This window comes from Delphinus delphis, chromosome 2, assembly GCF_949987515.2.
Source record: "Delphinus delphis chromosome 2, mDelDel1.2, whole genome shotgun sequence".
In the NCBI taxonomy this organism is placed as follows: Eukaryota; Metazoa; Chordata; class Mammalia; order Artiodactyla; family Delphinidae; genus Delphinus; species Delphinus delphis.
Genome location: NC_082684.1, coordinates 41,401,197 through 41,425,792, shown reverse-complemented (window position 1 = coordinate 41,425,792; position 24,596 = coordinate 41,401,197). Strand labels below are relative to the sequence as shown.

Below are 24,596 nucleotides of genomic sequence, written 5' to 3'. Positions count from 1 at the left end.
AGCTTTCAATTTATCCCTCCCCTAAATTCTTATATTCTTGAAATTCATTATCTTCACCAAATTATGCTGTGGTATTGGTCAGTTTCTACTAAAATTATCTAGTACTTGATGAATGCCTTGAATCATCAAGTTCAAATTTTCTCTCAGTTTAGGATTAATTTCTTCTTTCTTTGAGGTTTTAATTTCTCTTCCATTATTTGATTTTCATTTTACAGTGTACTAATAAACTGTTGAATCTACAGTGTGTGTGTCTTTAATCTACTCACTTTTACCTCTTTATTCTTACTATCTTCATACTGGATGATTTTTCTTATTTTGGTTTTTACTTCTTGTAACTTGTTTTCTATAAGTTCTTTACTTCTCATTATTGCTTTTCGTGTTATTTAAAATAATACAATAATGTTTTATCTCTTAAATTTCATTCCTTAGCTCTGTTAATACTTTTTATATTCTAGTTTCTGATTTTTCATACACACTTATTTTCTTATAGTTCTGGAGGTCACAAGTCCAAAATCAGTTTCATTGAGCCTGCAGGAATGTGCTCAGTCTGGAGGCTTTAGGGGAAAAATGCATTCCCTTCCTTTTCCAGCTTCTGGTGGCTGTCAGCATTCTTTGGATTGTAGCCACATCACTGTAATCTTGAAGGCCAGCATCTTCAGATCTCTTTCTGCTCTGTCTTCACATCACCTTCTCCTCTGTGTGTGTCAGCTTTTCTTATGCCTCTATAATGACACTTGTGATTGCATTTAGAGACCCCAGTATAACCCCAGATATTCTCCACCAACCCCCCCAATCAGAAGTTTCTTAAGTTAATCACATCTACACAGACCTCTTTTTTCCAAATGAGGTAATGTTTACGTGATTAAGGCCTGATGTCTTTGGGAGCCATTATTCAGTCTACTATACTGCTACTTTGGGATGAGGTGGCCACATTAGTGAAAGATCAGATTAGAGTAAATCCTCATGGATTGTATGCTGTTACAATCACAGGTATTGTCCTCTTTACCAAATGATGCAAACTCAGATGCCATGGTGGAAAAGTGGATGAAATGGTCTAGATATGGTCAGTAAGGAGTAGTGGGGACTCTGGAGAATGCATGTTGCTTGGGGAGAGGAACTAACAATATATGTGAAGGTCAAATTCAGGCTACCAATTTGTAGTCTTAGTTGGTAGCTGCTTTTTTCTTTTTTCCTTCTTTAAAAGTTGACTTTTCTGTAGTAAAATAATCTTATTTATCTCATAATCATCATCTTGGTATTGAGAATAAGTTTTTAAATGGGAATTCATTAGCATGATTTTAGACTAAAGTATTAATTTACTAATGCCATTTATGTAGGTATTCCTAAAATTTTAATCTTCTCACTTAATTTCTTATACATTTCTCAGAACAATTACCTTGTTAATTAATCAAGGTTGATTATTTATCAGTAAGGAAAGTTAGATATTAAGCTAAAGGACTTGTCCAAAGTCTCATATTGGATAGATCTGTAACTTTTAAGTTTAGTCTTATGAAAGATTTTTTGTTTGTTTTTTGATTTATATGTGCTTTGCTGTTGATGTGAGAATAATTCTAAAGACATGAGAGTGTCTCCCTAGTGTTAACTTGGATAATTGGGCCACTTCCCAAGTTCTTTTACTTTATATATTGGGATTTTGTTTTTCTAGATCAGTATTTTTAAGAAGGTTATTTTTCTGTAATGTTAATAAAAAGTTAAACTAATGACAAGTCTTAGAGATGAACTTAATAGTTTTAAAACATAATAGATGTTTGCTTGTTTGGAATTTTTTCTTGAATTTTCCATAAAGTATGAGTATATGCTTTGAGTGCTTATATATCTTTTTTTTTTTTGAGTCCTTATATATCTTAAAATGTCTTTCCCCCTATACACATGAATAATAGTTTGGATGATTATGTAATTAACCTTAACTCTTAGAACTCTGTTTATTCTCTACTTTAGGATTCAGTTTTATAGTTGGCAATGGCTGATACTAATTTGATACTCTTTCCTTTGAAGATTACCCAAGATTTTCCTAGAAGCTTATGTTATAGTTTTTTTTTTTTCTTTTCCTTGAATTTCTTCAGTTGTGGGTAAATAGGGGTGGGTTTTAGCAATTAATCCTCCTAGATATTCAGTGAGCTTTGTAAGTTTGAAGACTTCTACTGAGGGAAAAATTTCTTTCTTTGATTATAGCTTCTCTGTTTTGTCCATCAGAAAGTCTTATTTTTTTATGTTTATATTTATTCCCTGGGTGTACTCATTCTGTTACCAAATTTTTAATATTTACATCTGCTTTTTCTTTGGAGCTAATTCATTCAGCAAGTGTTTATTGAAGGTCTGCTGTGCTAGGGGAATCCAGAGTATTCAAAGGAGGCTCTCCAGAAGACCTGATACTTGAGTTAATAATCTGAAGAATGAGTATGAATTGGGTAGAGTAAGAGAGGAAGGAATAGCTTTTTATAGAGGAAGTGGCATTTGTTTATGTTATTTGGAGGAAGGGGACGTGACAAGTACTAGGTACTGTAAGAAAGCCCTTACAGTTGGAGTAGAGAATGTTATTGGGGTGGCGCATTATGAAGTAAGGTAAGTCTGGAGAAGGTTGATGGGCGCCTGACTACTCAGGGCTTTCATGTGAGCCATATTAAGCAGTTCATTATCCCCCCAAAGAGAGGAAAGCCATTGAATGACTTTTAGTATAGAAGTGATACAGTGAAATTTGTATTATATTATCTTTTTTCTTCTGGTTTTATTGAGATATAATTGACATACAGCACTGTGTAAGTTTAAGGTATACAGCATAATGATTTGACCTACATACGTCATGAAATGATTACCACAGTAAATTTAGTTGAACATGTGTCATCTCACGTAGGTACAAAAAAAATTTTTTTTCTTATGATGAGAACTCTTAGGATTTACTATCTTAAAAACATAAATATAGCATACAGCAGTGTTAATTAGTCACATTGTACCTTACATCCCTAGTACTTACTTATCTTGTAACTGTTAAGGTTGTACCATTTAACTACCTTCATCCATTTAATTCCCTTTCCCACCACCCCTGGTAACCACAAATCTGATCTCTTTTTCTGTGAGTTTGTTTTTGGGTTTTTTGTTTTCTTTGAAGTATAATTGATGTGCAACACTATGTTAGTTGCTGGTGCACAACATAGTGACTTGATATTTCTGTAGATTACAAAACGATCACTGATATTTGTATTTTGAAAAGTTTACTAAGGTTGCAGTTTGTAGAATGAATTGGAGGGAGGCCAGCATGCATGTGAAGAGACAAAATAGGAGGCTGGTATAGAATAATGCATTGAAAGATGATGGTACCTTGAAGACTATGGTGTTAGAGAAAAAACTGGGCAGATTTGAGAATACTTAAGAAGTAGAATCCATGGAACTTGATGTTGGACTGATGGGAGATAAAGTAGAAAGAGGTATCAAAGATATGTCCTTGTTTTCTATTCACTTTGATGAATGATGGTGCCATTCACTGGCAAAAACCATGAAAGAAAAAAAAAGAAGAAAAAACGATATGAAAGAGTACCTTGGGAGCTAGCATAGAGTGAGAAGAGGGCCTAGGTCTAAGCCTTGAATGCTAATATTTAATGGCTTGAGAGATGAGGATGGGCCTGCAAATAAGACAAGGATGGAAAAGCTAGGGTAGGAGGAAAGCTAGGAGTGTGTAGCATCTTGAAAAGCCAATGGGAAGAGTGTTTCAAGGAGTATTGTGTTGAGTGCTGCTCTGAGCAGTCAGTCAGACAAGGGCCAAAATGTCCATTGGGTTAAGCTTGGAGGAGCTTGTTTTGATGGAATGGCCAGACAACAGTTCGGAGCATCACCACTTTTTTTAAAAGACTTTGAACTGTAGGGGAAAGAAAGAGGCAGGAGGTAGCTAGAGGGGAATGAGCCACCTAAAGACTTTTTTTTTTTTTTGCCGTACACGGGCCTGTCACCGCTGTGGCCTCTCCCGTTGCGGAGCACAGGCTCCGTACGCGCAGGCTCAGCGGCCATGGCTCACAGGCCCAGCCGCTCCGCGGCATGTGGGATCCTCCCGGACCGGGGCAGGAACCCGCGTCCCCTGCATTGGCAGGCGGACTCTCAACCACTGCGCCACCAGGGAAGCCCTAAAGACTTATTTTTAATGGATGACATTTGAGTGTCTTTAAAAGTTGTACTCCAATAGAAAGGGGGAGGTTGAATATAAAGGAGTGAAAGAGGATAATAATGTTATTATTCCTGGGAAGACACATAAATTGTGTAAGATTCCTTTGAAGCATGGGCTCCAAAGCTCTAACAGAGGGATTTAACTTAAGTGCGAGGACAGAGAGTACTCTTATAACAGAAAGGTATGAGGATAGGATGGGTACCAACATGGGTGGGTTTGTATGTTTGGAATCAAGATGAGGAAAGACCTGAGTACTAAAAGAATTCCTCGAAGTGATCTCATTTATTGTTTTGTTTTGTTTATTGTTTTAACTGTGGTATCTATTTGGCTATTCATTGTCTCTTTTGAAAATTTTAGTTCAGTAATTGTTTTTCGTTTCCATGAACCTACTTTCAGAGTGGTTTGTTTGCTTTTTTTGTTTTTGCTTTGGTTGACAGCTTGCAGTTGTTTCATTCATTCAGTGTCATCTCATAAATTGATGGGCGTTTTCTAGTTTGGAGCTAATGAATACTGAGCTCACCCACCCACCCCCAATCCCCACCTTTAATTTCTGAATCTTTAAAAATACATCCTCTTAGTTTTCTCTGCTCATTATTATATTTTATTTAGCTCGTGTATTTGAAATTGGCATTGCCAGAAATTGCAGTTAGTTCACTGTTGTTTTCTGTTAGTCTCAGACAAAAAATAAAAGTTGGATTTCTTGCTTTTCTTCCTTTTCTCTTCTTCTTTACCTTTCCTTCCCTCCTCTTTTTTTTGGTCATTTACCTTTGGTAGTTTAGAACACAAATTATGTAGAGTAGGCAGAGGAAGAAATGACACTAAAAGAAGTTTCTGCTTTCTTCGGTGACCATCTTCCATGCCTCTCTGCCTTGTGTGTTGTCTTTTTAAAAGTCTACATTTTTAGATTTCCATTACTTCATTTGCAGATATACAGGATGGCTTGTTTAGGAGAATTAGAGTGTTAGTCCAGAAACCTAGGTCCTTTTCTCAGGCTTAGTGCTGAACTAGCTTTTTGACCTTGGGCAAGTCATTCTGTTTCTCTGTACCTTCTCATTTGTAAAATAGGTTTAGACAGATCATTTCTACATTTTGGCTCTGATTATTTATACAAGTTATCAAAATCAAATTTGTACATATAAATGTGACTATTTTTGTAATGATTAGAAATTTCAGACTCCAAATGGGAGAAAAATTACCCAAGATTGATCTTTTTTTTCTCCTCAAATTGTGTAAAATTTTGTTCATGTGCTTATGTATCATTACCATAGATAACTTTGAGATGGTTACCTTGGATTACAAAATATAATTTATGAATTACCATGTTTCATACCTTGGGAAGTTAAAAGTAGTTTATGTAGCCTAGATTATCCTTGGTAGAGAGATGTGGCCACAAGGACTTTGTGCATCTTCTCTGAACCCGTCTATGCAATAAATTGCTTAGTATTCTATTGTTCAGTAAGTGTGCATTCCAGAGGTCAGCTGACCATTTGTCCTCATCTTTGACAGTCTATTCATACATAAGCATTAGTGGGCAATGTAGGCTATACCAAAGGTTTGGTAGTAGTAGAGAGTTCACTCCTCACTGCAAATGACTTCAATGTTGCCATGTTATACACTGCTACCAGTGCTGCTAACTGGTATTCCATTTTTTCCCTTTTCCCCCAAGAAGCTTCAAGTCTCTCATGCTATATAGTTTTTTCCCTTTGGATTTCCCCCAACCTTCAGATTTCTTATTTCTTATGGAGGTCTAGTCCAGATTTTCCTCCCCAGTTTTTATAATCAAACCTATCTCAGTGCTCATCAAACAAAGATCCTTCAGTTAGCAGCATCTACCCTCCTTCAAATGCTTGTTTAGTAGTGATCTTTTGTTATGTTGAGTATATCTTTTGATCCTTAACCCCTTACTTACATATCTGATCAAACTAGTGTTTCTCAGAAAAAGTAGGGCTTGCTGTAAGAAGATATCAATTACTAAGAGAATATAATTTTCTCAACATTGTTTACATAGTCTATTTTGTCCTCTGTTAATGGAGCACCAGGGCATTCTGTATTATACTGTGTGTCCATAGGTAAACAGAGAAGAACCCTGCAGTGTTTTAGTCTTCAATTTTTTACTAAAGGACTCTGCCAGAATTGTCAGTTTAATAACTCTTGTTTCATGGCTAATATGGTGCTTAGGGATCTTAACAGTGGAATTAATATATAGAGCTTTTTTTTAACTTGGGATAATTCTGAGTGGATTAAACCAAATGACCAGGTTCAAGACTCTTCATTATGATTGTGAGATCGGTTTTACTTAATAAAAGGCAGTCGCTGAACTTTAATGAATACTTCTGACTCAGCCTTAGGATTTTTCAATTTGGGAGTTTGTTTGGTTTTAAAAGACAAAAATGGTCACCAAATTTTCTGATTATATCAAAGATGAGTTCAGTCTTATGATTGTCATAGTACTTTGTATTGAAATGTTCAGATCATCTGATAATGCTAGTGTTGTGATGAGACCCAGCATGTGCTCAGAGTAGATTTAACACTAAGTGAGAACTAGAATTTCTCTCAGAAACTAACTTAAACTTTCATGGGCAAACTGAATTGCCTTGGGATTTACTGTTTGTAGATACATGCCAATTTAATAACTTGACTAAATAAAATACTCTTTAGTAGACCAGTTATGGAAAATAACTATGTATTTTTTAAAAGTAAAAGTTATTTACTTATAGGTACTTACAGTATGTCATAGTACTTATAAGTATGACATATTTATAAGTACTATGTCATAGTATTTATAAGTAAATAATTTCTGATAACTATTATTTTTATATAACTATCTGCTGTATTTTGTAGCTATAGTTGGCTGCTTCACCAGGCTTCTACAAATTATTCAGAATCCCAGGAGGTAAGATTTCTGAATCACCTATTTTCAGTATGTAAAAATCCAGACACAAAATTATTTGCCCTTGACTATATTTTTGCATTTGCAGTAGAGCTGGACCTAAAATTTTATCAGATGATTGACTTGGTTTGTTACATTTTTATATTTCTAATATACATTTTTCAAAAGTTGGGGTGTTTTTTTTTAGAAAGCATACCCTGTTTATCTTCAAAGAATTATTTGATTGGTAGTTTCATATATATATCTATATCTAGATCGATCGATAGATAGATAGATAGATATATCTCTGGAAAATAACTACTGGACTTTTCTATAAAAGGGAGAGGGAGAGTAAGATCCCTGTTAGGTAATATCAGAATCTAAATGTGTTGTGTATGTGGGAATGTAGTCATAATTAAATAGTTTCCATTTGCTGAGTTCCTCATGTTTGCTCTGCTCTATGTGGCTACTTTGCAGCCATTACCTCATTTAAACTTTGCAGCAACATTCAGAGGTACGTATTAATATATGCCCATTATAAGATGACGAATGCTAGATTTGTGGTATCAAGTGTCTTAAGTATACAGTTGTCCCTCAGTATTTGCAGGGATTGGTTCCAGGAGCCCCCATGGATACCAGAATGTGTGGATGCTCAAGTCCCTTCTATAAAATAGCATAGTACAGTGAATATGGTGGGCCCTCCATATCCAAACCCGAAGATATGGAGGGCTGACTGTAACATCTCCCACCTCCCCTTTAGCCTAGCTAAAGGAATTGAGGTACAGAGATGAAGCAACTTGCTGTTGACCTTCAGCAGATGACTTAACCTCACCATGGCTTAATCATCTTCTATCTACCTATCTATCTAGGCTTTCCATCTAATCTTTACAACAGATACACAGATTCCTAGATTCCAACCCTACTGTGGAAATTCTGGTTTTTTTAATCTTAACTTTTCAAAAGGTCCACAGATAATTCTTTTGTACAGCCATGACTGAGACCATTGCTGTAGTAGTAAATGGTGCTTTAGAGCCAGGCAGGCTTGAATTAGAGACCTGACTCCCCTCAACTTGTCTGATGAGTGACGTTGGCCAAGTTCTTTAGTCACACTAAAGTTCGTCTATAAATTGAAGATAATATTATTACCTACTTTAGAGTGTTGTTGAGAATGACTTCAGGTAACAGTTGTAAAACACTTATCAGTGATTTAGAATTCATCTTAAACATTGTCTGCTATTAAGGTATCATTACTATTGTATCTTTTGTCCAATCAAAACACTCACCCTTGCCATATTGTGTATCAACTTGGTGTCAGAAAGGTAATTTGATGAATACCACCATAAGGAATGAATAATGGCTAGTTTTCATTATTTAACCTCCATTAGTGGAATTGTAATAGGACACAGACAAGTAGGCAGGAGATCATTTTATCATACTAATCAGCCAGACTTCTCTGTGTATTAGTTTGGCCCTCGTAGGATAGAGAAGGAGGGAGAGGTTGCTGGGAAACTGTTTCCTTTCTGAGTTGTTTTTCTTCTTCCTTTCTCTCTCCCAGCTTCTTCTCAGAGCTTAGCATCATCAATCCCCTAATCTCCTAAGTGCATCCTGATTTACCTGGGTACTTTCCCCCACTCCTTCCCATCTCACCTTAACCTCCATTAAATCTCATTGTATCCTTCTTTCAGATTGCTTTAAATTGTGACTCATTTGATCACTTGGACCCCAAGTGTCTACATTCTAGGCCATTACTCAAGTAAAGGCCAACTGTCTTCCTGCTTTGTGTAAGCTCATTCCAGACCAAGGGTTTTAGCTTTTGATTATTGGGAAAGGATTAGATTAGCTAAGCTTTCAGGCTTGTCCACAGTGCTGTCCTAGACCTTTTGATCTCCTTTTCTGTTTATACCAAATGGTTATAGAGTACCATATGATGATACGTGTTATTACCACTAGATTAGGTTACAGTAGATGAATTTTATTATATCTACATATGACAGTCTTTGTTATATGTATGTATAATTGCTTTGCAACTTGAAAATTGAGGCTGAACCACTTACAGGTATCTAATAACTTATTGGCTTTTCAGAGACTGAAAAACCAATGGAAAAGGTAGAATTTGAGCTAGACGTTAAAGGATGGGTATACTTATTTCTATAAGTAAGAAGGAAAGACTTAAGGGAAGGAGCATGCAAATTTGAATCATGGTGATTAGATCTTTTTCTACTTTTTCAGAGAGTTGATGTAGTAGGAATAAAACTAGATATTTGGAATCAAACTTTGGAAAATCCTGAATGTTCAACTAAGATGTTTGAATTAGTAGGCTTTTGGTATGTCCTGTGAATTCATTTATTTGTTTTTTCTTGATTAATATATACATACAACTTAGTTCTGAGATTCCCTAAGAGATTCACATATTCAATGCATCCTTAACCACTTGACATGGTTCATGTAAGCTGATGGCCACTGCCAAGTCTCTTTTCTATTTCAAGTACTTGTTCCTTGGGGAGAGTGTCAGATCAGCTACTTTTATCATGATGCTTTACTTCTCTCTGCATGTTGTACATTCTGAGCTGTGCCTGAACAGCCTTTCCCCCAATTCTTCCTTGTTAATCATCAGGTTCCAAGTCAGCAGTGAGTGTCTGCTTATCACAAGAGTTGTGAATTCTTATTTAAAGCTTTCTTGGTATTTCCTTCTCTCTTAAAAAGGTTGTTGGATATGTAGTTTGTTTATAAGATAGCTATTAACTTTCCTGTTTCTCTTCCTTTGCAGACCTAGAGGATCAAGACATAATGGGAGCATTTTTAGACAAACCAAAGATGGAAAAACATAATGCCCAGGGGCAGGGTAATGGGTTGCGATATGGGCTAAGCAGCATGCAAGGCTGGCGAGTTGAAATGGAGGACGCACATACGGCTGTGATCGGTTTGCCAAGTGGACTTGAAACATGGTCATTCTTTGCTGTGTATGATGGGCATGCTGGTTCTCAGGTTGCCAAATACTGCTGTGAGCATTTGTTAGATCACATCACCAATAACCAGGATTTTAAAGGGTCTACAGGAGCACCTTCTGTGGAAAATGTAAAGAATGGAATCAGAACAGGTTTTCTGGAGATTGATGAACATATGAGAGTTATGTCAGAGAAGAAACATGGTGCTGATAGAAGTGGGTCAACAGCTGTGGGTGTCTTAATTTCTCCTCAACATACTTATTTCATTAACTGTGGAGACTCAAGAGGTTTACTTTGTAGGAACAGGAAAGTTTACTTCTTCACACAAGATCACAAACCAAGTAATCCGCTGGAAAAAGAACGAATTCAGAATGCAGGTGGTTCTGTAATGATTCAACGTGTGAATGGCTCTCTGGCTGTGTCAAGGGCCCTTGGGGACTTCGATTACAAATGTGTCCATGGAAAAGGTCCTACAGAGCAGCTTGTGTCACCAGAGCCTGAAGTCCATGATATTGAAAGATCTGAAGAAGATGATCAGTTCATTATTCTTGCATGTGATGGTATTTGGGATGTCATGGGAAATGAAGAGCTCTGTGATTTTGTAAGATCCAGACTTGAAGTCACTGATGACCTTGAGAAAGTTTGCAATGAAGTAGTCGACACCTGTTTGTATAAGGTAGCTAGACTTTTTTTTTTAGATGAAATGATTTTATGTCATCTTAATTACTACTCTAGTATATAATCATCTTAGAACCTATAGTACTCAGAAATAAGTTTTTGGTACAATTGCAGGATACTTTTCATCAATTATGAAAATAACATAGGAATACTTCTTAGAAATAAATTACGCGGTTACCAAAAGTGCAAGGGTTATAATCTGAATGTTTAGTCTTTTAGTAACCATGACTACTTGAGCTTTTTACTATTGTGGAATTTTATCAAAGGTAAAAGACTGTATCATGTTTTAGAAAAGGGAATGGGGAGGGTTAAGCCTCAGTGTCTATATATGAAAAGCATTTTAGAATTTTAATATTTTATTTTTACCATGTGATATCTCAGTACATTTATGGAAATACTTTGAGACTATGGTCTAATGAATCTGTAGCACCAACAGAGGATTTAGTGATCATTTGGTGTGATGTAATAGAAATAGCCTTGGACATGGAGTCAGAAGAACTTGGTATGAGACTGTGTATGACTTCAGGTAAGCTATTTAAATTGTCTGGAAAATCAGTTTCTTTAATTGTATAAAAAAGAGAGAGAAAGAGAGATATTATTACCCTGTCTTATGGGGTTGTCGGGATGATCAAATGGGATCATGTATATAGATGAGCAAGAGAAGGCTCTGCGGCCTTCAGAGTCAGACCTAGAATCAAATCTTAACCTCTGTTACTTTTGTACTCTATAGTCTTGAACAAATTGTTCCACCTCTCTCAGCTATTGAATGGAGAAAATAGTATCTAACTCATAAGACTGTTGATGAACTAATGTATACATATGAAGTACCTAGTTTTAGCAAACAGTGTGTGCTTGATACATGCTGCTCCCTTTTCTAGAAAAGTTAAAAATGTTACACAATTTACTTCTTTAGTTGCAGCGCTAAGACTAGAATCCAAGTCCTTGACTTAGGTGCAGTGTTCTTTACACCACAGTTCTATTTTGTCAGTAATGCTCATTAACTAATTCTTTGTGTTTGTTTAACAAATGGTGATTTTATAAAACTCTTCTGAGGCTGTATATTTGATGTCCTTTTAAAACTCGGAAATAGAAAGTCAACATAATATTCTCTGTGGTTTTATATGCACAACTGCCAGCTGTACTTAAAATCTTAATTAAAAATCAGGTTTATGTAATATCCAACACAAATCAAGTTTATGTAACATCCAACACATATGTTAAAAAAAAATCAATAGAGCAACAACTTGGTAGTACACACTATTGTTGTTAATTTCTGAATTTGGGGGGAACCAAACAAGGATGCTTATGTTCTTTGTCCCTTTTAGTATAAAAAAGGGAAAAAGTAGCATTCATTTGTTAGGTTTATTCTGTAGCGCTTGAGAGTTAAATACTTGTTAACTAAATTAAAAGCTGTTTTCTTGAGAGACTTGGTCAGATTCAGATATTAGTAAATTATGACTCAGATTCTACTTTATCTCTTCTGCATTATGCTCTGTTTTAAAAATTGTTCAGTATCTTATCATTTGCCTCATTTTTATACAATTTCCCCCAATATTTTAAATATTAAATTCTTTGTATTTGCTTAAATTAATGGTATAACTTCAATTTTCCCATATAGGGGAATTAAATACTTAAAATTTTAGAACTCCAATTACTAATAGGAAGAGGAAGTCTGATTTTTGGGGAGGCCAAAATTGATTCAAGTATTTTAATTATAGCATTTTGAATATCTAGGTGCTTTTAAAAACAAATGTACTTCCTAAAAGTTGAAACTTTTTTTTAAATTATGAAAGTTAAAAGCTGGTTTATAAACTTTATATATGTAGTTTTATTTCTAATTCCATATTTCTACTTATTATGAAGCAAATTAATTAGCCCCATAATTTATTTTAAATGTAAATTTGTCAAAAAAAGTAAATTTCTCAAGTATATATGTAACTACAGATCAAATCATGTTGTAAAGAATATCACTAGAATTTTCTATCTTGTTGAATTGAATGAATGTATGTATGTGTATTTGTGTTAGGTATCACTTCATGTTAAGTAGGCCACCAGTAAATGTTCAGAAATATTTGTTTTATAGAGCTTTAAACTCTACTGCAACAATCATTTTTTTAATCTGTAGTGTTTCTCTCTTGTCTTTTGGAGTATTGGTTATTCTGTATACCATATGTACAATATATGTATTGGGTGGTGCCGCTCCACATGTGCATATATATTTTTCTCTCCTTAAAAACAATATATGTTTTCACTAGAACAAGTATAATTGGCATGACTGTAAAGGTTCTCAAAGCTTTGAAGAGCAAAAAGAAAACAATATTTTCTCAAACTTTTTTCTTCCCAGGGAAGTCGAGACAACATGAGTGTGATATTGATCTGTTTTCCAAATGCACCCAAAGTATCGCCAGAAGCAGTGACGAAGGAGGCAGAGTTGGACAAGTACCTGGAAAGCAGAGTAGAAGGTGGATCATTTAACAAAAAATAAGTAGCTTTATTAAAGAAAAACCTCAACATAATCAAACTTTAACATTTTAGCTTTTAGATCTTTACATGCCTTTGACATTTAGTGTACAAAAGTGGGAAAGGGCATTTCTGTAGTAGCTGTTTAGATATTTGTTATTGTCCTATCACAGTTATATTAGAAATAGCAACTCGGATGGCCCAGTACATTCTGTTCAGGATACTTCTGTTTAAAAAGGCTAAAGTGTTGTGTGCTTTCAAATTCTTTATGAATTCATTGGCATGAATAATTTTATGCCAGGAAAGTCTAATTTGTGGTTTATTTAATTATAAACAGATTTTTTATGATGGTGATAATTTGAATACCATCTTTCTGTGTAAAGCTGTGTGTATGAATTTTAAGATCTTTGGGACTTTAAAAAAATAACTTGAAGATCATAGCCTGGTTATTAACAACTTTCATGTGCCACAGCTTTTAAAAATTTATTTTAAACTGTTCCAAAGCTTCTTGCCTAAGCCATAAACTGCCTCACCTAGACAACATAAACCTGAATAGAAGACATACCTGGCATATATCTCTACCTGGCAGAAATATAAATGCTGAATAAAATCAAGAAATAAGTTGGGAATTACAGAAGTGTATTTGTCATAATTCTGCAAATTACTTTGAGACAATTAGAAAGGTATTTGTAGCTCAAGTGTAATGCCTTTAAATATTTGAAAAACTTTTAAATGATCACTGATGCAGCTACTATTTGCCATAACTATTAAGTCTCCCCAGAGAATTCCAGTTTACTGCATATATGCAATAAGCATGTAGATTATGCAGTTTCTTTAAGCAGAAAAATTTGACATGCCAATAATAGTGTTAAAATGCATTTTTGGCTCCTAATGTCATTACATTGCACGTTAAAGACCTTTAATAGCATGTAAACATTGATACACTATTATATCCTGCTGTGCCTGCATTATTAAAATTAATATGCACTTTAATTTTGTTTTCTCCCTTTTTGCTGTTTGATACCAATTATAATTAGTCTGATATTAGAATCATGGTTGGTTTTGATTTTTCAGTACTGTCTGGAGCTGCTATTTTGTTTTTATTTCTCTCACCTACTTGATAGTGATATATCTAGTATGTGTATATAGTATTTAGTATTTCATTCACTGGACATACTATTCAATGAGTTTGTTTCCTCACTGTTTCCAAGGGTCTTGGAAATTTTTTGTTTTAAGTGATTCATTTCAATATAAGTTATCAGTGAGATAAAATATTTAGAATGCTACCAAGTCATAGCACATTGGTTCAAACTGCTGTTAGTGGAAAAATATGAAACCTGAAGAAGAATATGTATTGGGATATGTTGATATTTAATTTATTGGCACTTTAACCTGAGTGTACATGTTTTCTTATCAATTTAAAGAAATAATTAGTTTTATTTACTATGAAATGGGGTCAAATTTTAGAAATGAATTGCTATTTTTTCTCTTTAGTGTGCACTCTTAAGTTTTTGATGCAATTCTAAATAATTGCTTTAGATAAGTAATTTTATGTTACAATATTAAGTTTTATATTGCTTATTATCAAGCAAGAATTGCCACCTGAACAGACTTTACATTAATCCTCAATATTTTTGGTATGTTGAAGTGTTGTTATACTTGTACTGTTCAACTGGAGATTATTATGTCGTAAATTAAATACAGTATTATTTACTGAGGTAGATTTGATGAGACTGCATCTAGTTAAATATTACAGTAATTAAAAACCACTACTATATTTAAAAACATAGAAAGAATTAATAGAAAGAATGTAAAACATAGAAAGAATGTAACTATTTGCATTGTAAAAGTTGTTATATGTCTTAAAAAGTGGTAAATACTGCAATCAGCTTCCAAAACAGGCACTGAATACCTTTTTCTTTTTTTCTTTCTTTAAGTACATGCCTTCACTAAATTGCTGTGACCTATTAAACCTCATTTTATTTGCTTTGAATACTTTTGGCTTCTCTGTCCACACCACAGAAAAGGACAAAGGCTTTTTAGCTCTCCTCCTATGATATTCTAAATACTTGACTCTCTAGGGTTGTGAAAAGATTCAGCTCATGATTTAAACCATACCACTTAAGTTGTGGTCCTTCTAAGCCAGTTTAAGAGGATACTTGTGTCATGTATGTATTTTTATTTGCTACTGACTGCCCAAGCTTTAAAGTTGCTAATTTGGAGATAACTGATAGAATCCCTCAGGCTTGGTGGAGGGGTGGGGGCCAGAATATGTTTATACATGAGTATGTGGAACATAGATATTCTATACATATATATTCCTTAATAAAAGCATTCAGTCTTTTTACAATTGTAATTAAAATGTATAGTCCAAGAGCAATTAAAGGAATATTTCTTAAAATTTCTTTTTCTTTATTTTTTAAAGCACAGAGAATCAAGGCTAGTGTAGTATTAATGGTCAGATAGTTTAAGTGTATTGTCCCATGTGGAATAGGAGATATAACTGTTTTTAAAGTCTTATATTATTTTTTTAAAGAATTTGTCTTCCTGTAATTTTATTCACAATTAAAATATCCTAATTTTTATATTTTAACAAAGGAGATGTATGAAACATCAAATATAGATGATTCAAGGTAATGTTTTTAGACCTGAAACCATCATTGATTGAATTTATCATCAGTGTTCATTTATATTGTATCTAGTTATCTATCCAATAATTGTATTGGCTTAGCAGAGACTGTATGTTAAGTGTATTACAGCTTTAGATTGTGAAATTGTGCAGTTTAGGTCAACATCAAATTCCTTTATTTTTGTACAGCAAATTTCCAGCATTAGAATCATGTAGAATAAATATACTAGATGTTAAAGATTATACAATAAAGGAACTTGGCAAACCAAATCTGAGATCCTTGCTTTTTGTTCAGATTAAAGACTGGTTTAAAAAAAAGCAAAAAATAAAAGATGGTAAAATTTGGCCTTAATCCTCAAAGGACAGTTTGAGCCATTTAAACAAGTATGGGTAGCAATGTCTGTCTTTTAATATGTGGCTTTAATGATGAATTAATATTTTGAAGCTTGATCAAAGGATGAAAGGGCTTTACATGCATTGTATTTTCAAAGGTATTTACAAATTGAGAACTAGAATGATCTACAATGATGACAAAGAAAATTTCTTAGTGTAAATAATGGAAAACAAAAAATTGAACATATAACTTACAAATACTCTTGGCATGATCTTACGTTTAGAATAAATATGCTGAAACTCCAGGTAAAGACTTCCTGTACTTAAAGTGAATAGTTTGAGAGCTCTTTAAGTTGTCTGTGCATAATGGTTGGTATTTTGTGGTATGAATAACAATATGCATCTGCATGGCAACACTGCCGATCATATCACTCTATCCATTTAATAACTGAATGTTTTGAAATTAACAATTTTAAATACAGTTGTATGGTTTATCAAATTTTTTCTTTTTAAAAATTTTGTCCTGAAATTTAGCCTTTTTCCATTCTGTAGGCTTTGTTCAAACAGTCAACTAAGGAAATGGTATATATCTATTTATTGCTTAAAGATACTTTAGACAGAAGTTAAGCTGAGAGTGGTGTTCAAGTACATGACCTATTCTGCACATGCTACTTAAGTATCATTTTGCAAATATAAACATATGTAAATATGATTTGGGTTAGTATATAATCAGTAAATCCCCCATACTTAAAGGTTTTTTTTTTTCTTTTTTCAAATCTTGAAATTATTTTTTTAAAAAAATCTGTGTACTGTATTTTCAGGGCAAAGTTCAGGAAACATGTTTCCAGTCTAAAGAGAGGAGTTAATCTCCTCAGATGTAATTAGTTGGCATCTTAAGAGGAATATCCTCATTTGTACACACATATCCCTGATTATGGTAATACATTGATTTTAATATGAAATTTTTTCACATTTTTATCTTGTTTATTTTCATTCTTTGAAGTTTCTGGAAAGTATTGTATCTCTTGTATCATTTTGTACATCCCTTTGTCATCAATTTTCAAAGGTCAATTTGATTTTTATTTTTTTATATAGTTTAGAAAATCTCAGATGTGGTAAATGCCATCTTTAAAAACCTAAGTTATCTTTGTTTCAGTTTTTTTAATTATTATTAAATTTGGATAACACTTACAAAAAAAGTACTTCTGATTCCCAGAAATCATAAAGAAGCAGGGGGAAGGCGTCCCTGACTTAGTCCATGTGATGCGTACATTAGCGAGTGAGAACATCCCCAGCCTCCCACCAGGGGGTGAATTGGCAAGCAAGTAAGTTATATTCTGCGTACTCTTACCATCTATCTCTGTACATGAAAATGTTAGGTGTCCGTTGATCAAATGTGTATTTACTTAATTTCTAAAGTGACTTCAAAATGTTTAAGCTGTGGTTCGGTGTTTTTCAGTATTAATGATATATGGTGCTTACTTAGAATCGGTATCAGAATATCATTGTAACTAATTACACTGAAGGCTGTCTTCAGTGGAGGCTTGGATTACACTGATTGCCTCATATAGCATAACTGAGATAATACAGTGAAAGAAATTTTTAAACTAAATTACATAGTACTACAAAATTCTAAGTGTCATTATTATTCCTACTATTATAATTTGATTTTCTTAATCCCTGGATAACTGAACACCCCATGGATGAGCATTTTTCTCTTCTTCCATCTGGGCCATTTTTCTGTATCTCTGATTTTCCTAGTGTTTTTGGTTGTTGATGCTGGTTGGTTGGGTTTTGGTGTAAGGCAAGATAGGTAGATGCATTTCTTGCTTTTTTTCTCTTTTCACTTTAGTTCCTAGAACTGTGGGCTAATATGTGTTAGATACTAAGCTTACATCTTTATAAACTACAGTAGAGACTTTAAGCAATTTTATAATTCAAGGCTTAAAACATTTTTACCTCAGATATCCATGTAATTGACCTACAAAGATATATTGACTAATTTCCTTGATCCTCCACTTGATCTGTAAGTGTAGCCATGTTCTTTAATCATTTCATGTAATTGTAAAACTTCCTGTTTGAAGGTTTTATTTTTTGGAAATTGTTTCTTCCGATATGATCTGTGAAATGACTGTCTATAAAATTGCTTCAAATCAGTTTTGTAAGTAGGGAGGCTTATAACTTATAAATACCACTACTGATTTTTTAATAAAATATGATACAAAAAGTAATTCCTAGACTTGCCAGGGAAATGTCATATTTGACATTTCAGTTTTAATAGCGCTTTTTTAAAGGGGCATTATGAAAAGCAGAAATTTAAGTGTAAAATATCTAAATTATTTTACCATAACAGATATTGAAGTTATTTCTACTTCACAACATTCAGCTCTTAACCAGAATATATTAATATTATATCTTAAGAACTGCATTGTCATTTCTGACTCATAACCACTAAATGCCAGTTCAAACAGAAGTAGCCCATATAGACTGATTTTTTTTTCCAAGCCATGACTTTTAGTCTTCTATTAATTGCATTAGTAGAGTGTTACATTCTAGAATAAATTCACCACTACTTTAACAGTGGGGCCCAAATATCTTAAAGTATGGCTCACTTATTGACAGTAAGAAATAGAACTAAAATAATTTAAGTGTATGAGTATCTTTGACATTTTAACGAACACCTGGCTATGAGTTACTAAGCAGTTTTGTGCTCTGAAGAATTAACTTTCTGCATTTTTTTTTCTAAATTTAGGCGGAATGTTATTGAAGCCGTTTACAATAGACTGAATCCATACAAAAATGATGACACTGTAAGTGGCATTTAGCTCCCTCTGCTTTCCCTTCCCCTCTACTCTAAATGCATATCCTTCCTACCTGTTTTTGCAGAGCTGTTCATTGCACCCATTCTCTTACACACACCCCTGACTGCTCTGAACTCTGCCAGCACCACAGTTCTAGTGCTTGAGGATATAATCATGGTGAATGGCCATTTAACTCAAAAAAGAAGAAAGTCCCTTTTAATTATTCTGGTTTTTTTAAGCCTCTCCAAGCAATCAACTTCAGAAATTTTCCGCCACTAAATGTTTTTTTGAAGTTGGGAATATCTCTGCTCAGAATCTTGAATTAATTCTGAGTTTTGTAAGCAGCTGTAACAGAGCTTCAGAATACCCATCTCCATTAATGCCCATTCTTTGCCAAGAACCCTGCATATTTCATTTAAATACTAGACTAGAGAATTCTGTTTATATAAAGACATTTAGAATGCCCTATTCTCCAATTAAGTTTCCTATTACAATTCTGTTGTAGTATGGTGATTACAGAAAAGTGGTAACTTAAAATCATTTGGGCCTGGCTCTGAAATATTTTATATATTGCATTATGAAACTTCCTCAAATCTCTTATTACTTGAGGTTTTTATGCAATAAAAATTTGTAAAGGTAGTTCTAAAAATAAATTGGGTTTATTGAAGAGAAAAATAAAATTCTTTTTAGTAGTTGATTGGTTTAGAAATACATTTGGTCAACCTCATGGTAAAATCATATTTCAAATATTTTATTCCAAAACAAAACAAAGGGTTCACAATTCTTTAAACAGATTAAATATTGATATTTCATAAACACATGTACACATATTATATATTTTAGAAAACATTTATATTCTAAAGGTCAGCTTTACAAAACCTTATCTTTCTGCATTACCCAGGAAATAATGCATCTCTAAGTTTTAATTTAGTTCCTTGTTTTGCTTTGTTTCCTTTTATAAAGGACTCTACTTCAACTGATGATATGTGGTGAAACTGCTCATCTAGCCATGGAGTTTACCTTCACCTCCAAAGGAGAGTACAGCTCAACTTCCTTGAACCTTTTAAACATCCATCTTCAACTTTAAAGAAGGGCATGTATGACATGGGTGAGAGTGATTACACCAGAGAACTTCAGCAGTACCACAGCTAGCCCAGAACTGATTTTTTTTTTTTTGTAAATTTGAGACTTATGTAAACGTGATTTCAAACCATAATTCATGTTGTAAATCAGACTCCAGCAATTTTTGTTGTATGATTTTGTTTTTTGTAAAGTATAATTGTCCTTGTATAAAATGCTCATATTTAATTATGAACTGCTTTAAATCACTATCAAAGTTATAAGAAATGTTTGGCTTGTTGTGTGACGCAACAGATATATAGCCCTTTCAAGTCATGCTGTGTTTGGACTTGGGGTTGGGACAGGGAGAGCAGCAGCCATGTCAGCTAGACGCTCAAATGTGCACGTGATTATGGAGAATTATTCCAAAATCTTACAAAGCTGAATATCCAGGGAGTTAATTGAAAACTAGTTTAATGTTTTTGGCAGTGGGATTGGCGTTGTCGATAAAGCTGGTCCCTTCATTTAACTGTTCTAGGTTCTCTCCTTGTTGCCATGAGTATTGCAGGTAATACAATATATTCATAAGAATATCAATCTTGGGGCTAAAATGCCTTGATTCTTTGCATCTCTTTTACAAGTCCTTACATTTAATTACTAATTGATAAGCAGCAGCTTCCTACAAATAGTAGGAGACTGCCACATTTTTGCTATCATGATTGGCTGGGCCTGCTGCTGTTCCTAGTAAGATATCCTGAATTCCATTTTATCAATAAAGCTTGATTTAACAAACAAGAAATTTAATCATGTATGTGTAATTCCTCCTTTACTCCGCCCTTATTTTAAAGCACCATACCATTGTAAACGAGAATTTTTCTCATGGGGAAAGATGTTAGTCTCTTTTAATTGGAAAATACTGTAATTCAAGGCATAAATGGAACTGTTTCCCTTCCATTAGAAAGACTATAAAAGATTTAAGTCTCTGTTGTTCTTTGATCTATTTTTAAATGGGTTTCTTTCAGGCTGCTTATTTTTTCATTTAGATGTGTTATCAGCCTGAATTTGCCTACTGTTTAGTTAAAATAATTGTCAAAGCTTGACAATCTAACAATCTAATCTATCGTAGGGGTGTATGTGTGTTCGTGAGTGTTGTGTGTCTGTGATTTTTAATTAGCCCATGTCTTTAGAATCCAAATAGTTAAGATGTATTTAGTGATTTGAAATATAGCATGTTGATAATATTTAGCTGTCGGCCTTTAAAAATAACTTTAAAAAGCTTAAAGAATTGTAGATATAAAAATAACCTAATTTAATTTAGGCTTAAATTCCTCTGATTAAGCATGTGAAAGTAAGTTTTAAAATCTGTCACATTGAAAAGACTCTACTGTTCTGTGCCCTTCTGTATTTTTGTCTCTTTAGGTTGAATATTGTATTTAATCACCATGTAATTTAATCATTCAGTAAGCAGATTCCCCACTAGAAAACTATTAAAATGTAAGATATAAATACAACACTGAATACAAAATCAAAACTGTGTATAAAGGTAGTATAATTTTGTTATATTTGTTTTTTCCCTAACTTGGAAATATACGTATTTGTATATATAGCCTTAAAACTAATGTAAAGTTAGGGGAGTATTGGGAAGAGTAATGTGAAATATCTCAGACTTAAGTAGTTATATGCCAGCAAAATCTTTTCATTATCCCTCTTATTTGGGAGGTGATTAAATGTAACTTAATTGTATTTAATTTATATCTTAATCCGGCATGAAGAAAAACAAGTGCTATTTATATTTAGAAATTCATAACAGTTGGAATTACAGAACCAATTCCGTACTTAACTTACAAATAAATGCTTAATGTCTAAATCTGTGGTAGAGTGCGAAGTATGATAATGTTCTAAGTTATGACTGTAAGCATCTAAATGTACATTTAATGAATACCAGTGCTTCTAGTATAGATTACCAGTACTGAAAACTAAATTCTTATTATAATTCCTTAATTTTTTAAGTAGACTAAAGTTTTTAGTTCTGGAAATTACAAAAACTTGAACTGGATTTTGAGATGCAAAATCTTAAATCGTAAGTAAAATATGTGATGGAAAGCTATATTTCAAACCATAGTAGCATATTTAGAGACTTTTTAATTTGAGGGTCTTTAAAAAAGAGGAGGTTAAAATATTCCTCTGTTAAAATGTTAAAATTATTAGTACTGAAATTAGGCCTGGAAGTGAGAGAAAACTGTAAGTGTGACCAAAGAAGACTAAATCTTTTCCACATGAGTCAACATTGCCATACTAGATAGAATTTTTAATTATAAAAGTACAGGAAGGAAGTATACATTATAATGGCAAACTATGTGTGTTCTTGATTCCTGGGGCTAATGGTGGTGGTGGGGAACCAGCCACACTTTAAAAGGCACTTTTGCACCTCTCTTGTGCACTTCATTTTTGTACCACTTAAATTCTTGACCTCCCACCCCATTTTGTGTGCTAATTAGCATCTCAGGGCAATGCCTCAATTTTTTGATATGTTGTATGTTATTTTCTTTGGAGGGTAAAAGTTCTTGTGTGATGATAACATACTATTCAAATGTACTTTCATTTAAATGTTTTAACAGGATGAACCCACTTTGCTGCTTTTAATAGGAAATTCATTTTGTATAGCAGATTCTTGTTGCCCTAACAATTTCACTGATCTCTTATTGTTTTAGCAAGGTAAGCTCTCTTAATTTCCACTTTCTTAGGGAATATACTTTTACAGATAACAGAAACAGTTCTCAGTATTAGCATTAACTTTAAAAAATCTAAGTGGTATTTTTCTTATTCAGCTTTAGAACCGTTTCAAACTTATTTTTAATTATGATGCATTAACTTGTTTCTAGAGTTCTATGCAATTAGTGTACTGCTCCAGCCACTCTTTTTTTTTTTTTTTTTTTTTCTTTTTTCTGCGGACCTCTCACTGCTGTGGCCTCTCCCGCCGCAGAGCACAGGCTCCTCCGGACGCGCAGGCTCAGCGGCCATGGCTCACGGGCCCAGCCGCTCCGCGGCACGTGGGATCCCCACGGACCGGGGCACGAACCCGTGTCCCCTGCATCGGCAGGCGGACTCCCAATCACTGCGCCACCAGGGAAGCCCCCAGCCACTTTTTTTTTTTTACTAACTTCATAAAATTAAGAAATTTAGAGTAAAGAATAAATCAACTATGTAATTCAAATAATCTGAATTATAGTAGTACTTTTAGTGATCATTTGACCATATATTAATCCAGCTAGTAACTCACCTTTTCTACAAAATATATAAAGTGTTATTACAAAACACTGTTTTAGGGTAAGCACCTTGGAACTATAAAGAAATGAATAGGTCCTTGCTCTCAAGGAGTTTACATTTGAATAGAATTTATAATCTAATGTATGTTAATATTATAACTGGATCACTCATCCAAAAAAGTTACTGCTCACCTGCTGTCTGCCCCATACTTTCCTGAACAAGGCGGGTCTCTGCCCTAAAGAACTCATTTGCAGTTCCTTTAGTCACTTGAAAACTCTTTCTTCTGTTTTATTCTTCTCAAAGTTAAAAATCGCATTCAAAAGAAAATTTTGCTTTGCATAAGAATAAAATTGGACTGATGAGGCTTAAGTCTGTTCAGTATGCTTGATTGCCTTTCACGAATGGCTTATATTCTTCCAGCTGACAGCAGTAAATCAGAGAAATAAGGTAATGTATTGAATATTTCTTAGAATTCTCCAACCCTGGAAATACTGGTGGAATTTAACGCATTTAAAAACATATATCTAGGACTTCCCTGGCGGTCCAGTGGTTAAAACTCTGCACTTCCAATGCAGGGGACTCAGGTTCAGTCCCTGGTTGGGTAACTAAGATCCCACATGCTGCGTGGTGTGGACAAAAAATAAAGTAAGAACATGTATCTAGCTAAATTTATTTTATTTAACCAAAAGTGTGTATTTTCTTGAAAAAACAATGCCAATGTTAATATCCAATTTTAGCTAAGTGATTACTGTGTTTTAATTTTTTTAAATAATTTTACTGACCATCTTTACTGGACAAATTAATATGGAAATTCAGTTTGCAGTTTCTGAAAGAACTGATGAAACTGGTTACAGGGGTTTATTTTGTTTTAATTTTGAATTTCATGGTGTATACTTTTAATTCATAAAGTTTGAATGAGAGGTTTAAACCTTTAATGTTTTGATTGCCATTTGTACAGTATTATGTTAGGATTTGGTATTAGAAAATATGTAAATATTTCAGTATATAAATGTTTCTCATTTGAGTTTTTTCTTCAAAGAAAACTTCTAGAGTTTCATATACTTTTGCTTACAAATACTGCTGATGAGATGACCGTTTTTTAATTAAGTGATCTAGTCTTCTGATTAAGTTTTTCTTTTAGGCGTTAGAAAGACTTCTTTATACTTTAAAAGTTTAGAAGCTTAATTTTACTTCTTTATATAACATGCTATGAATTTGGGGTTGTATTTGTTTTAAATTTTATATACAATACTTCAGAATATGCTTGAAAGATTTAAGAATATATTTCTAAATGTTATGAGTATAATACTGTGTTGTTTTGTTGGTCAGAATAGTTAAATGTCAGTTAAGTGTCAGTTATTACTAATAGAATGCTACACAG

The 24,596-nt window shown here is 33.6% G+C and overlaps 1 protein-coding gene across 2 annotated transcripts in view; it reads left to right on the top strand.

Annotated features, from left to right (window-relative positions):
* The window catches only part of PPM1A (protein phosphatase, Mg2+/Mn2+ dependent 1A), a 44,082-nt gene extending 21,227 nt beyond the window's left edge, over nucleotides 1-22,855 (top strand). Inside the window, exons 2-7 of one of the 2 annotated variants that reach the window (XM_060004454.2) lie at nucleotides 7,016-7,067; nucleotides 9,811-10,664; nucleotides 13,011-13,128; nucleotides 17,305-17,413; nucleotides 18,841-18,898; nucleotides 19,853-22,855. In XM_060004454.2, the coding sequence (XP_059860437.1) occupies nucleotides 9,831-10,664; nucleotides 13,011-13,128; nucleotides 17,305-17,413; nucleotides 18,841-18,898; nucleotides 19,853-19,882 (1,149 nt within the window). In that variant the 5' untranslated portion in view covers nucleotides 7,016-7,067; nucleotides 9,811-9,830 and the 3' untranslated portion in view covers nucleotides 19,883-22,855. The remainder of the gene's footprint in view (nucleotides 1-7,015; nucleotides 7,068-9,810; nucleotides 10,665-13,010; nucleotides 13,129-17,304; nucleotides 17,414-18,840; nucleotides 18,899-19,852) is intronic. The other variant, XM_060004453.2, reaches the window with a different exon arrangement.
* The last annotated feature ends 1,741 nt before the right edge of the window (nucleotides 22,856-24,596 follow it).